This window comes from Phocoena phocoena, chromosome 18 (assembly GCF_963924675.1).
Source record: "Phocoena phocoena chromosome 18, mPhoPho1.1, whole genome shotgun sequence".
In the NCBI taxonomy this organism is placed as follows: Eukaryota; Metazoa; Chordata; class Mammalia; order Artiodactyla; family Phocoenidae; genus Phocoena; species Phocoena phocoena.
In genome coordinates this window covers 71035124-71051614 of record NC_089236.1, presented here as the reverse complement: position 1 = coordinate 71051614, position 16491 = coordinate 71035124, and the positions used below count along the sequence as shown (strand labels likewise).

Below are 16491 nucleotides of genomic sequence, written 5' to 3'. Positions count from 1 at the left end.
CCTCCAAGTGTTTATCTTTATAAAAATTGACGGACAGCTCTTGAATAACTCATCTCCTCAGGCACCAGCCTGCTGATTTCTGCCCATAACTCAAATACTCTCTGCTCTCCCTTTCTTGTTGATGCAACAAACAAGTTAAAACCTTTCTTTCATATTGGAGGCATTAAAACTTCTCAGATACCACTGGGCCTTCGTGTGTGTTAGGTTCTGGTTACATATTTTGGAAGCAGGGGAAGGGGACAGTTTATTATTTACAAATATTGTAACTTGAACATTAATACAGTAGGATTTTAAAAGGATCTGGACGTACTGACAAATTGAATCATAGCACCATTTAACCAGTTATGGTGAAGAGTCTTTGAAAATACAAATTGAAAAAGAAGCAACTTGATGAATATGTCAGACACAAAATGCGATATGAGATTATGTTACCGAACCAAACTTGGGTCCGCTCACCCTCCCGCAGTAAAGCCAATCTACTGACACTGTGTTGTGCTGAAGGAAAGTACAGTGTTTATTGCAAGACCAAGCAAGGGGAGTGGGTGGCTAATGCTCAAGGACCCAACTTCCCTGAAGGGTTTCAGGGAAGGAGTTTTAAAGGCAAGGTGAGGGTGAGGGTCAAGCAGTGCATGATCAGCTCATGGAGCTGGTGGTGAGGTGACTGCCTTCTGGTTCCAACCAGTCTGGGGTCTAGGTGCTGGTGGTCAGCATGCAGTTAACTTCTTCCACTTGATGGAGGTTTTAGTATCGGCAAAACACCTCAAGGATGTGGGCTCAGAATAGTATCTATAGGCCTTGAAGAGGAATTAAAAGTCTTTGACTTTGTTTTATGGCTAAACTATTATTTTGCCTTGTTTTCCTTCGTTTCTGTATTTTCTCACTTCTGTGGTTAAACTTGCTCTTTGGAACTCTGGGAAGGCCTAGGAGGCTAGAGCTTTTCTACAAACAAGAGGTGGGGGACAGGGCAGAGTCCAACTTGGCTTCAATTATATTTCAAAGTGCCAGGTTTCAAAGTCCTTATTCTGTTTATTAAAAGGTATTTTACACTTATGGAGCCTTGGTGATTAGCAATAATGATTGATATGATATCAATTTCAATTCATATTTACAATTCAATCATATCTACAATTTCATTGAAATACAAAAATTATATAAACCCTGACCTGGTTCCTGTTTGCATGGCACATAGTCTTTGCTGATTCAAACTACACTAATCCAAGAAATATCCAAATGTTATCTCATCATTTCAACTGTGATCTCTCATGATTATGAAGGAAAAGAGTCTTAACTCTAAGGTATTGCATTGAAAGGTACTCCATCTTTCTCTTTTTGCTGCAAAGAATCATTTCTTTAAAGGAACAATTTTAGTAGCTTCAGTGAATGGATAGATGCGTGGATGCATTCACGAAGCATATGCATTGACTTCTTACTGTCTGCATTGTAATCTACAGAGGCTCTAAGACATGGTTCCTGTGCTTATCTCATCAATCATTTAATATCTGCTGTATGTTGTACGTGGTGCTAGGTGGTGGGAGTGCCATCCAAAATAGTCTAGTAAGTTTCAAGATGCTACTAATCTTCAGAACAAACTCAAACATTTACAGTGGGGAATAGACCTTTTCTTAAATGAAACACCAGAGAATACATTTAGAGAAGATTTAAGTAGGAAGCCCAAACTGCCGGGACTAAAATATAAACTCATTAAACGACTGGATGGGGATTACAAAGGACTCTTCTGTAGGTTACACAGTATGAACCTTATTTATTTACATGAGCTGAGTTGCTGGTGGTGGCATGATGTGTGAGCAAAAGTGCTGATCAGAGTAGGCTGTGGTCAGACCAAAGTATAGAGGGAGAAGTTGGCACAGACTGTGGGGAATTTTTCAGGAAGATGGAACAGCATGAAGAACAATGGATGCTAAAGGGCAAAAGGTTAAAAGAAAAGATGGGAAAAATCTGGGTGTTATTGGCCTTTGTATCCCATGTCACTATAACACAGCTTATTAAAGGTTTTTATAAATAATGGACGACCCCTGGAAACAGGAACCGAAACATAATGTATAAAACTTCTGCTCAGCGGATTATTTCACGTATTATACCAGACAAGTAAAAAGAAGCCAGTTTTAGTTGACCATTATGTGCCATCTAGTATGTGGTGGTTCTTACTGGGGACAGCCAGATGCCACTGTGAATTTCTGGAACATCTAAAGCAGAAAACATTCCAGATAATGCAACTCAAATGACTTTGTAATTCAGAAATAGTTTTCTACGTTATACAGTAGTAGTTTTTGCTAAGCCAGTTTTCATAATATGAGGTCATTTGAAATTCGAATGTGTTTTTATGCTTTTGTTTTATTTGGGACCCTAAATGATTTAAAATAATGCTTTTATGTAGTTCAAATTATACTCCAGGGCAGCTTTGCAACATCAGTTTCTTTAGCAGACAAATTTATGTAGTAAATAAAAAACAAAAATTCAGCCAACTCTGTTACTGATAACTTTACGTTGTGAATTTGTGAGGCCCAAGTTTTTCAAATTTGACTTTATTTGCACCAACTGACAAAGTGATTTTTGTTAAAGCTAAAATTTTCAACTTTTAAAAAATTTAATATTGAAAATCTATTTTAAAATATGTAACACATGACCATTAGTCAAAAGACACATGTATGGATATTCTGTGAAAATTATGTCTCTCTTCCGCCTTTGGTTCTTGCCATTCTGTTCCCCTCCCAGGGAAATACCACTATTTATCCTCACTTTTTATATTTTAAATAAACCTCAATATAATGAGAAGCTCTTACCCTGTATCTAATTGAACATAATTTGTTACTAAAGCAAATTATGAGCAACAATAGAGGTTAATTGTAGTAATACTACATGCAACATTTTTTAATGCAAAATAGGAATAAAATAGTAATAGTGTTCGGGAAAAAATATTGTATAAGCTCATTCTATTTGGGTGCCTGTGTACCCAGTGATCTGTAATTATTCTCTTTCTTGCCTAATATTTACTTTTAATTGTTACTATTTTAAAATAGTTCTCTGCTGAGCCCCATAAAATTTCAGTTTTCAGTTTTTGAATTTTTTACATTTTTTAAGCAATCACAATTATGCCTAGTTCTTCAAATAAAGATCAAGTGATATTTTTCTCTCACTTTTTGCTCAACATACAAGTAAAGAACACATTTGTTTACTAAAAGTCAATTTGAAAATATATACTTTAATTTTTCTGTGTAACACTTATCAACATAATATACTATATATTTACATGTTTAAAAAGTTAACATTTAAAAACATTTTATAAAATAATGCATTCTAATGTCAGAGTAGACTCACAAGTAAAAAATGAAAGTAGTATGTCTTCCTTATCTTTCTTTTACATTTAAAATTCCAATTAAACTTAAGTCGCTATATGTTTATTTTGAAAATGAAGGCAGGTTTCTTCATCTTCACTTCTAATTCAGTTCAACATGAATTCCTGGCTAATTTTCCACTAATGATGGTTGTTCCCAGAGATTTAAAGTCCTTCACTGACCACTGTGTGCTCAATGACCAGTGAAGGACTAACCTTGGTTCTTATAGGAAGAGGCGGTTTTAGGACCTAAGCAGCCTATTAAGTAGGATGGCCTCTGGTTCCTTATGTGGTGGACTCTGTGTGGCTAAGAGAAAAAATAGTGATGTTTTACCTTTGCACTAATTTAAAATTTTACATGCAAAGTTCTGCAGTTACTTGTGTTTTATAAATTATTTTCCTCATATATAATACCATTTAAAATGCTAAAAGTGTTCCTTTGGAAAGTCTGCTCAGTTATGATACAAAAATTATAGATAGCTTATACTGAATTAACACTTGATTATTCCCTCCACAGATGTTTTTTGAAATTATTCATTTTGTCTGATAACCCATGTGAAATTTATTTTTAGGGGGATAGTTCCTATGTGAAAGATCGCTGGTGTGTTTTTGATGGATTTATGGTCTTTTGCCTTTGGGTTTCATTGGTGTTACAGGTAATTAAACACTTTTAAATTACAAGGGGGTATTTTCCAAAATGGGCATGATTTTACATTGAAAATCTAAATAGATATATTAAAGAGTATATATATATTTCATCCTGCATATTAAATGTGTTCTTTTCCATTTAATAACTATTGTATGATTGACAAACATTTCCTAATTATCATCTTGCCTCTACTGGTAAATGGAATTCGTTTTCATCTTTTTCATAGTATTTTTAACCCTTTCGCCATTACTTTGTGTTCTAGATACTCAAAAAGTTCCACCAAAGACCATGTGATTGTGTAATTTCCCAAAACATGATTTGTTTAATGTTTATTGGTTTTAAAAAGCCTAACATTTTAATCATTGTCAGTCACATTTTTGGATTATTTCTCAATCAGAAATAAAAATTAGTACCATATGAGATTATTTCTTATTAAGCAGATGTTAGAAATATATTCATTGAAATAATGGAAAGAACATGGAGTGAGGTTTCTGTATTTGTAGAATAAAAATTTGAATTTAAAAATTAAAATTCCAGTCCTTTATGTGACTGAATTCTCACTAAAAATAGCTAAAATAATATAAATACATTGGGATAAATATTTGTTAACATAAAATGCTGTATTGCTAATAGAAAACACCTTACTATGAGAAATGGGGAACATAGATTAAAAAGGCCTGAAGGACAGATTTTATTGAAAACCAGTAGAATTCATTCCCATGCATTCATTCAGGCTTGATTCTGCATTTAATTCAACTGAAGTTACTGTATTCTTCATTTAAAAAAAATCAGAATAAAATAAATTCATAGTGCATCCTGCAAACTCATCATGGTGCTTATTGATAAGCTGTCCTTATTCTTATAAAGCTCACCTCTCCAATAATTAATTTCATCCTACATTTTAAATATGTTCTTTTCCATTTAATAACTATTGTATGATTGACAAACATTTCCTAATTATCATCTTGCCTCTACTGGTAAATGGAATTCTTTTTCATCTTTTTCATAGTATTTTTAACCCTTTCGCCATTACTTTGTGTTCTAGATACTCAAAAAGTTCCACCAAAGACCATTATTAGTGAGGAAGGCTTAGCATGCTTATTCTGTATTCTACGTTGGCACTTTGTAATAAAAACTGTGCCTTGATGGATTATACAGGAAATGAACAAGATTAATGACACTTTCATTAGTTTATGTATTTGTTTCTCTTAAGAAAGCTATAGCTTCAAAATGTACTCCAAAGAAAGTTGATTTCGGTGGAAGATAATGCAGGGCACAGGATGAACCTCTGATGCTGTCTGTATAGTCCTGACTACAAGCATTGCTAAGCGAAAGTCTGAATTGTTTGTTCACCTCTGAATTTGCAGGTATTTGAAATCGCTGATATAGTTGATCAGATGTCCCCTTGGGGCATGTTACGGATCCCACGGCCACTAATTATGATCCGGGCATTCCGGATTTATTTCCGATTTGAACTACCAAGGACCAGAATTACAAATATTTTGAAGTAAGCACTGCTTTTACGTAAGTTAAGGGGATAGGTTTATGATTTTTTGGGGTAAGTTTTACCTACTTTACCTATTTTTTCCCCCTAGGCGATCAGGAGAACAAATATGGAGTGTTTCCATTTTCCTCCTTTTCTTTCTACTTCTTTATGGAATTTTAGGAGTTCAGATGTTTGGGACATTTACCTATCACTGTGTAGTAAATGACACAAAACCAGGGTAAGTTTATCTACTAACTGCATTTTTAAAAAAATAGATCTTTATTGGAGTATAATTGCTTCACAATACTGTGTTAGTTTCTGTTGTACACCAAAGTGAATCAGCCATATGCACACATGTGTCCCTGTATCCCCTCCCTCTTGAGCCTCCCTCCCACCCTCCCTATCCCACCCCTCTAGGTCATCACAAAGCACCGAGTTGATCCCCCTGTGCTGTGCTGCTGCTTCCCACTTTTATCTAGGTGATTCATAAGGACTTTTCTGCAGTTCTCATGAGAAAAACCTCTGTCTCAATTTTTTAAAAAGTATTTATGTGCCCTCTATGTTCTGTATTCTCTGCTTCAAAATTGTTTTGTGCAAATGTTTAAGACAAATACTCAAGACAAGCCAGACTGAAAAATGTAACCCTGTGGGAAAGTAGATTCAGCGAATTCAAAGTGTACATTTAGAAAGTTTCCTCAGCGTGGGAACATAATACCGTCAGGATATTTTCATATCTTATTTAAATAAGGTGGGAATGGAAAATGGTATAACTACTTTGAAAAACAGTCGGGCAGTTTCTTAAAAATTAAACAGACATCTACCATATATCCCATTCATTTATTCCTGGGGCTTAACCAAGAGAAATGAAAACTTATGTCCATACGAAGACTTATACATAGACTTATGTATGCTTATACATACAAAGGCTTTATGTGTAATAGCCCACTTTGGTAACACCCCAAATTTCCATCAACAGGTAAATGGATTAACAAATTGTGGTATATCCATGTAATGACTACTATTTAGCAATAAAAGAAGTATGAGATATTGATATACATAACATCTTGTGTCTCAAGATAATTACATTGAGTAGATGAAACTAGATGAAAAAGAGTACATATTCTGTGGTTCTATGTATATAAAATTCTAGAAAATGCAAGCTTGTCAATGATGATATAAAGGAAATCATTGGTTGCCTGGGAATAAGGGTTAGGGTAGGAGAAAGGGATGACCAAGGGGCACTAGAAAACCTTTGGGATTAGTCAGTATGTTCATTTTCTTGAGTGTGGTTCTGTGCATATGTCAGAATTTATCAAGCTGTTCTTTTTAATATTGCAATATACTGAATGTCACGTATACCTTACTACAACTGATTTTCATCATATGGTAAGGCAGTTTTCCCCGCACTATTTATTGTGTGTCATTACTCACAGAATTTAACGCTACGTTTCTCATTTACTAATTCCCTGTCTATATTTGGGTCTGTAACTATAATCTCTACTGTGCCTGGTTGACCTGTTTGACGATCCCTTCACCAATGTCACGCTCTGGAGCTCGTTTAAATTATAATATGTCTGTATGCCTGGGAGTCCCATTTCCTGCTCCCAGACTCACATGGGCTTAGGACCCTGTCTTCTGCTTCTTGTAGGCATTGAAACCCAAGCTCATGGCTGCTGGGTACTTAGTCCCCATTGAGACCACCGTTTAGTCAACTCATGTATTTCCCTTCCTCTAATTTTTAGTTTCCTCTTACATGTTGCCATTTTGGAATGTATTTTTTCTTTCTTCTAAGCCCAGATATGCATTTTTAAATGTTAGTGTTTATCCAACAGATCTAGCTGTTTGTAGTGGAAGGAGCTAAATTTAACATAGTCCATCTTGCTAGAATTAGCACTCTGGCACTCACAGCTATTTTTTCCCCTATTTTCCTCATTACACTGTGAGGTCCTTAAGGATACATTTGGGAAAGGGTCGATAAGATTCATTTCCCTGTGGTCAGTACCTAGTATCCTAGCACAGAGTAAGTACTTAGTAACTATTTATTGACGGCATGGTTAATAATGTGTTATATTTAGACAGATAATGACAACTTTATGACAAATTGATAAAGAAGAGGAAATAAAAAAAGAACAGAGGAAGAAAAGCAAGTTGCTAAAAGTGACAAAGGAGAAATTGTTAAAAAATAGAAAAGCAACGTTAAAAGCTTTGGATAGCAGTGAATTAGTACAAACACAGGATAGGAAAGTTGAAGGAAGTGGTGAGTAAGGGAGTTGACTTGTGTGGGTGAGGGAAGAAATGCGTGGAAGGAAACCTGTAGGTAGTTTTTTTTTTTTTTCTTAATGTATGTGGGCTGTAGAATATGTCTAGATTGTTCCATGAATGAATATGAGGGTGGAAAAATATCGTGTGGGCAGAGACAATAGACGTAGAAGTGAAGAAAAGAGAAAGCTTCTGGGTAAGGAAGCAGCTGTGTTCTAACCGCAGTGAGTTTAGGAGGCTGGTTTAGAGTTCCCATTTTATTAAAAACCAAGTTGAAAGGCAAGAATTCTCAAACTTGTTAACCCAGCTAGGAGATCAGGCATCATGCTGCAAACTTAACTTTGACACAGAAAATATAATACAAATAGGGCAGACAGGTACGAGTGTCATCTGAACTCATGGCCTTTGAATCATTCAGTAAGTCCTCTTAGCCAGCTCCATGCTGTACTCTGTTCTCAAAAATGAGTGTCTGAAAAAAATGTTAAAAGACCTCTCATATTCTATTAGCTCCAGCTCATTACGTTATCCTAAAAAAAAGGAGTGCACTGGGAAGAATTTCATACGTGTTGGCAGACTTTTCAGTTACTCGAGACATAGCAGTTATAGGGAGATGTCTGCGTTTTCTCTTTCTTATATTTGTAAAATCTGCCCAATGGCTATGTAAACACACATGGATTTTGCCTTCTCTTTATGTGATTCTTAATTTACTATTTGAGAAGAAAATACATAATTGGCCACATGGTTTTATGAGCAGTGTTACTGATGAAAACAATTTTCATAAGTTTGATGACTTATTTCAAGGACCAATCATTTCCACCATTTTTCTTTTATATTTTCAGTTCAGTGTTAACTGAGTTTTAAAGTCTCGCTCATTAGCAGAAAAACCGTCAGTACAGTTTTACCGTTAGTTCCAGCCCAGACATTAATTTGCTTTCTTTTTAGAGACTCAAACAGTGTCCAAAGTCAGAATGAAACATACAAAAATCCCCATTTAAAAGAATTTCCCAACTTTTTTCTTTCCTTTTGTTGCTTCTTAACTAGGAATTTCTCATAAACATCTCTGAGTCAGATATTAAGCTTTGGTATGATGGTTGTGTTTCCAGAGATAAGTGTTGCCAGTTGCTGTCATGACCTCATTTCTCTTCATCATCGTCCTTTAACAATTGTTCCAACCTCTGCTTAATTTGCATGCACTGTAGCCTAATAACGGGAGGGCTTTCAGGCAGAGATGCGCCTGTTCAGAAACCTGTATGTCCTAGGTTTCACGGCTGACCTCCAGAACTGATTATGTTTAATCTGTGAAGCAAACAGGATAAATAAGGAAGGAATTCAATACATGGAATTTTGCTTTTGAATGGAGCTGATTTCTTATAAAGCAGATAGAAGGGCATCTCAGCTGTGTCCTCTGTAGCATTACTAGTAAAGCTTTAGCTTCTTCTCTGGTAATGAATTGTGACCTAAGGCAATTATGGAAGAAGTAATGGGATTTGACTAAGCAAGGCAGTTCATATCCTAAAGAGAGCTGAGGAGGGCAGTGGCCTGTGGCAGAAACAGGTGTTGCAAAATGCCAAACGTGCTGGCAGAAATCTCCCTGAAGCTAAAAGAGGAACATGTAAAAAGGAGCTGGTAGGTGAAATAGAAAAGGTGAAGATTTACCTGACACCTGATTATCATTCCTGAGAAAGGAGAGAAATTTATTCATAGCTTAGTATCAAATAATGACATCTCATCCCCAAGATTGAGATAATTAGAAAAGCTTTAAGGTAAGGAAATGTAAATGTTAAGTTCATAAAAGTTTACTATGTGGAGAGAGGATTCAACCACGAGTCTGGGTGAATATTTGTAATGACTGGACCATCAGCTTTAAGACCCAGAGGTAGGGGACCACACGTCACAGGCACCCAGGACAATCCTGGTGTATCCCTGTTGCTGCAGAGTAATTACTAATAACTTCCTTTGTGATCTCAGGAGAGCCTCAGTATGGACAATACATTTTATGGTTACCCTACCCAACCGCAGTTTTTAGGACTTAGTGGTATTTTATAAAATATCACTAAGACTTAGACCAGAGACAATATAAAGCCAGATTTGGGGCAGTTTTCTATTGCTGGTCCAAATAAAAAATTTTTAAGTTTTCCCTTTAGGGTACTTATAAAATAAATGAATGATTGTCTTATAAATTCCGTTCACAACATAACGAGGTTTTTTAAAAATGGAGAGGTCAGAAGAATTAAAAATAGAAACATGGGACTTAGAATATTAATTTTTAATTTCCGTGGATTTATCAAGAGAGGATTTTGTAGAATATGTAAAATCATAAGTGCCTCAAATTCATGCAAAGGTCTGTGAAGTCTTCTTGATTAATATTTAAACTTCTTTTGAAAAGATGAAAAAAGACTATTTAACTTACAGGGTTCAGGCTGAGATATCTGCCAAGTGGGAGATATAAGAACAAGTTTGGATATTGGAAACATTTTCTTTAATATTTAAGAAATGAAAGTACTCTGATGATATATGTAGATTTCTAAATCAATTAATAGCAATGATTGTGGAGCACCTATTATGTCTCAGATATTTTGCTTGTAACTACTTTTTAGAACAATCTGAAAGGATTATTTCCCCCATTTTGCAGATGAAGACACAGCCTCAAAGAGGTTAAATAATGTGTCCACATGGTAAACGAGAGAGCTGGGATTTGAACTCCCAGCCCATGCTTGTGCCGCCATTTAACCAACCTCTGCGATATTATAATCCCACATTCATAAACCTATTTCACATACAGACCCACATCCGTAACCATAAACTCTTCATAATATATGTCGTAGAGAAAATTAAGACCATCTTACACCTGGTTTCTATCTCTATGTTGATGTTATATTCCAGGGGGTTCAGTCTCCTCTGAATCTGTAAAATAGTGACATGCAATAGATTTGTATTACTCCATATATCGCTTTTAAATTGGCTGTGCAATACATCTCAAAGATGCAGACCACTTGAGCCACTAGTTAGATTAACCTTTCATATGATGATAATGGTTTAAAATTAAATATAAGAAAACATCTGAGGGAGTTCCTTGGTGGCCTACTGGTTAGGATTCTGGGCTTTCACTGCCATGGCCCAGGTTCAATCCCTGGTCAGGGAACTGAGATCCCACAAGCCGTGTGGCATGGCCAAAAAAAAAAAAAAAAAGAAAATATTTGAGAATCAACTAAACTCCCATATGAAAAGTTAATACCTGTGTGATTTTCACCAAAAGAGCAAAAGCATTCGTGAGAGTCTTCAGGATAAAAAAAGAAAATCCTACAGTTTGAAAAGGGTCTAAAAGAAACTGAGTAATTTATTTTGGTCAATTACACTATAGCACTTCTTTTGATCTTATGTTTACTTCCCCAAAAGAGGATAATGTAATAATACAGATTTTATTATTAATATGATTAATAATATATTTATTATATATTATAATCCTATGCAATGCTAATTTATAATTATTATATTGTAATTAATATGTTAATAATTATAGTAACTAGTTAATATAATTATTAATATATGACTCCTATTTATTGTTAGTGGAAATAACCTTCACTGAACAACTGATATCTGTTATTTTCTCATTTAATACTCGTAACAATCTGGTAAGTTGTGTTCTACTTTTACATTCCTTATTACAGAGAAGGAAATTGAAGCTCAATTTCCTTAAAGAAGATGTCTAAGATGAAACAGCTTGGAAGTGCCAGAAGCAAGGTTTAAAATCAGATCTCCTTGACACTGATTTCTGTGCTTTTAAATATTTACTGTAATTCTGTCAATATGTGAGGTGATCTTCAGCATGTGTGTCTCCAGAGTATTTGAGTAAAACCTTTAATTCCTGTTTGGTTTTGAGAAGCGCATGCTTAGGAGGCAAGTTCTAAATGGGCTGTATGAGTAAGTGGTTAAGGCTGCCTGTTTGAGGGCCGAGTTCTCAGAGGATGCGCTGCCACTTCGGAACATACTGCGTGAATGTGAAATGAAGAGCCTGCCGATCCAGCCCCTGGCAAAGAGTGTTGACTGTAGCTGCCTTTGTAGACATCATATGTAGTATCATACTACATCAAGTTCAGCCAGACCAGCCTGCTTTTCCCTGGGATAGAAGCCGCACCAGCATGCCATGACTATAGCAGAACAAGCATTCCGTTTCTGGAATTCATTTCTAGGGTTAACTCTCTTAAGCAGAGAGAAATAGAGTCAGTAGGGTGTACACATATAGAGAGAAAAAGAGATTTATTTAAGCAGTTGGCTCATGTGATTGTGGAGACCAGCAAGACCAAAATCTTCAGAGCAGGCCAGCGAGCTGGAAATTCCAGCTGGAGTTGATATTGAAGTCCTGAGTCCAAAGGCAGTCTGGAGATAAAATTCTTTCCTCTTTGGAGACTTCTCTCTTAAGGCCTTCCACTAATAGGATGAGGCCCACCCACATTATAGAGGGTCTTCTGCTTTACTTAAAGTCTACAGATTTAAATGTTAATCACATCTAAAAAACACTTTCATGGCAACATCTAGACTGATGTGGACCAAAGATCTGGACAACACAGTCTATCCAAGGTCACAAATAAATTTAGCCTATAAATTTAGACTGTGTCAGGAGCTATATGAAATTGAAAGTTACACTGGGCAATAGTCGAGTTGGGAAGAATCCAATGAAGAGTTGACCACACAAACATGAGTGACACGGGTCCCAAGTGCCAGAAATGAAAAGCGTGGGTGCTTTGAGAATTTCTAATAGGGAAACCTAACCCAGTCTGAGTGACTTAGGGTGGCTCCCCTGAGAAGGTGACATTCAGGCTGGGCCCTGAAGGCTTAAAAAATGGGACTAACGAAGCAAAGATGGGAGGAGAGATTTCCAAGCAGGGGAGAAGGTTCTGCAGTAGATGGAGCTCATGGAGAGCTGGGGGAAGACAAACGTGGTTGGATGCTAGGACACTTGGAGGAGCAGGAGCCAGGTCCTTCACGGTCTTGTAGATCATATTAAAGATTTGTCACTGACCGACACAATGTAGGACAGTGATTATGAAAAGCCTCTCTACATGCTCTGTGACAAATGGATAAGAAGGGCTGAGAGAGGCTGCAGAATGACCAGTTAGGAGGCCGGATTCTGGTGCAGGTAGAGGTGGACATGGAGAGTTGAATGAACCCAAAAGATATTTTGGAGGATATTTAGGGAACATGATGATTAGTTATAAGGGTGACAGGAGAATAAGGTATCCAGGTGATTCCAAGATATCCGGATCGCTCAACACTTTGGATGGTGGTGCTCTGGTGCTGCTTGTGATGAGAGGGAACATTGGCAAAGGGTCTGAGTTTAGTATGGGGTCCATAGAGTTGGAGGTGCTTGTGGTGTAGCAAAGTGGAGAGATCTAACAGGCCGTTGGACATGTAGCTCTGGGACGCTAAAATGGCATCTAAGATGGTAGAGAATTGAAACTATGAAAGTGGACTTAATTGCATAGGGAGAGAGCATCATGAAAGCCAAGGACCAAGCTCAGAGCAACTCAGTACTGAAGGTGAATTACAGGAGGAGGAGATGGAAAAGGAGAATGACCTGAGACCTATGGACAGAACTAGCATCTTCAAAGCCAGCCGCGTTGCGTCTCTCTGAGCCTTCCTTTCCACACAGGCACAGTTCCCTAACCACAACCGGAAAAGGCTTTCCACATTGAAGAACTTGTGCGATTAGGTGGGGCCCACTTAAGTAATCCAGGATGATCTCCCCAACTCAAGAGTTTTAGCCTTGTTCACATCTGTACCTTAATTCCTTTTTGCCAGGTAAGATAATATATTCACAGGTTCTGGAGGTGAGAACGTGAATGTCTTTAGGGGGCTGTGAGTAAGAAAGTATTGATTCCCACTTAAGCATGAATGGATATTTATTATGACTGGGAGAATCATTGTCTCTATTTAGGATATGGCTGGTTGGAGCGAGAATTTCAGCCCCCTGAAAGTGGCGGGGGTGGGGGGAGGTGGTGGTGGGATGAATTGGGAGATAGGGATTGATATATATACACTAATATGTATAAAATAGATAACTAATAAGAACCTGCTGTACAAAAAAATAAAATTCAAAAATTCAAAAAAAAAAAAAGAAAAAAGAATTTCACCCCCCCTAATTCCAGAGAGCCTCTTGTTCTATCCTGACTATCTGAGGGAAAATGAATGAGGAAGTAATTAACAGTAACAAATAAAAATAAAATCTACAAGATTCTTGTTAACTGAGAAAATGAAACTAAGATAAATAACCAGTAGATATTCTGAAACTCATCATGTTCATCTCAGTTTTTAGAAAGGATATTTATCATGTGGTTTTAGATATGTAAGTTCCAGAGCAATTAATCATCTAATAAATATGTCTCTAATAAGCATCCTCTAAGAGCTTGATGTTGGCAAAAATAACGTGTTTCAAATCTGCTGCCTCTGAAGCCAAAAGATTTCAAAATACTATCTGTGCTGGTGAGGGTTGTGCTTCAAATGGGAATCAGTACTAGTATGAAAGAAAAAACAAGGGGAATCAAAGAGGAAAAATACCCTAATATTTATAAGTTAATGAAGATGATCAAAATAGTTAACAATTATTGAGTGATTAACTTATTTCCAGTGCTATTCTGAGAGTGGTACATTACCACATTTAATCATTAAGACCCCCCCACACAAGGTAGGTATAATTGCCGTCCCCATTTTTGAAATGTGGAAACTGAGGCTGTCCATGCCAGGGCTAGGGGTTCAATCTAGGGAATGTACAAACTTCAAACTATAAATTAGAATAGGTCACACCTAGCACTTATTGTCTACCAAGTGCCTGTTTTAAGTATTTTACAGACGTAACATTTTCCCCACAGCTCCTCGAAGGAAGTATTTTCCCACCATCATAGAGATGAGGAAACTGAGGCACAAACTGGTGAAGTCACACATGTAGTAAGGGCTGAGCCGGAATTCACACCCAGCAGACTGGCGCCAGAGTCCAGTTATCCAAATAACTGAAAGATGATGTTTTTTGAAACTGTTTTGTGTAGACAGAGTGTTTTTGTCGGATATTCGCTGCTGTTGTCTTTTTAAAGTATTGGAAGTGAAAAAAAGTTACTGATTTTGATGGGCTAGTACACTTTCCCCTTCCAGCACTTCGCCTTACCTTCCTCACGAATTAAGAACTAGGTCATCTATAAGGTTTCTTTCAGCGGCACAATTCTGTGAACAAAATGCTTTCAGGGTCACGTACCAAAATTCCTTCTATTCTTTTGAGACTCCTTTATTGTTGTGTTTTCACATGCCAGGATTTATGTTACAGTTCATTATTGTAATGACTAATAATCATTTATAGTAAGCATTTATTGAGTGCTTGAAACATGCTAGGTGCTGTGATGAATGTATTACTTGGTTTATTTTACTTAAAGCTCACGCAAGCTTCTCTCCCTGTTTCACAGATGAGGAAACCGAGCTTAGAAACATTTAAAATTATTCAAGTCACACAGCCAGTCAATGGCAGAGCTTAGAACCAACCCAGAAAGCCTTCCTCTGAAACTCTGAAGCCCAGTCCCCTTCCCACTTTGTTCTGATGTGTGGGTACAAACTCAAGAACATAGAGTCAGGCTAGACTTAAGCGAAGATGCATCATTTGGCCTGCGTGTAAGAATGTAAAAGGAGGGGAAATAAGTGACGTGTGTGCCTAAAATCATATCTTTCTGACACAACCAAGTGGTGATTTCCACAAGCAGAGCCTTTCCTTTTGCATGTGGGGTCCAAAGGACCAGCTTAAAATATGACAATTATTTAAACATTCCCTGAGATGTATTGACAAATTAGCTCACTTGCTGCTAACAAAGAGCAGAACCCTGAAGGAGTAAACATAGAAGTTTGTTTTGACTGAGATGGAACTGGGCAGTGTATTACCAGGGATTGTGTGCATGTGTGTGCGTTAAGACTGTAAAATTGTGTATGTCTTTGTAGGAGATTGTGTGTGTGTGCACATGGGCATGGTGGCCTCAAGCAGCTAAGGGATCGTGGAGAGTTAGGCATCATACTCTAGAGAAAACATGTTATATAAGGGGAAGTGGCCAATTGAATATAAGAAGATATTTAAAAAAGCAATGTGACCCAACACATCTGCCTCAATTTGGCCATAAGCAGAGGAGACTGAGACAGTCCTAAGGTTGGTCCCCATTTAGAAAATGCCTGGAAACATTGATGTAGTGGGACATGACTATAATAAAGTCATGGGTTTGTAAGGTTTGTGGAATCATCTAGCTTAAACTTTGGCCCCTACACAAGCCATGTCAGTCATCTCAGATAGCAGCTATTTGGGGCCCATTTTAAGCTCCCAGAATGAGATTCCACAATCACCTTTCCAGTGGTTACCTGTACTCACTACCAAGAAAGCCATTACACGTCTAAATCCTTTCACATCAACTTAATGTCCAGTGTGTCCTCCAGAAAGATGAAAAGTAATTATATCACCAACTACCTAAAAAATAAATAAATAAATAAAAACCTGTAATACTCCTGGAGCTATCACTAAATCAGCCCATAATCTCTCTCTTTCCAATGTGATATCTTTAATTCCTTCAGTCTCACTTTATTTATCTGGTTTTTTTTCTAAACTGAACATCTGACAACCCAGAAGAAGGCCAAGTATCACTTATGAGACTTATAGTACTTTTGTACTATATGGAGAGTGATTCTCATCATTTATTGTTGCTTAGAAGTGAAGTAACATTTGTGCCC

The 16491-nt window shown here is 36.9% G+C and overlaps 1 protein-coding gene across 2 annotated transcripts in view; it reads left to right on the top strand.

The window, feature by feature from the left end:
* The window catches only part of NALCN (sodium leak channel, non-selective), a 277231-nt gene that overhangs the window by 7788 nt on the left and 252952 nt on the right, over window positions 1-16491 (top strand). For both annotated transcript variants that reach the window (XM_065895809.1, XM_065895808.1), the window contains exons 3-5: window positions 3925-4008; window positions 5369-5508; window positions 5597-5725. In XM_065895809.1, the coding sequence (XP_065751881.1) occupies window positions 3925-4008; window positions 5369-5508; window positions 5597-5725 (353 nt within the window). The remainder of the gene's footprint in view (window positions 1-3924; window positions 4009-5368; window positions 5509-5596; window positions 5726-16491) is intronic.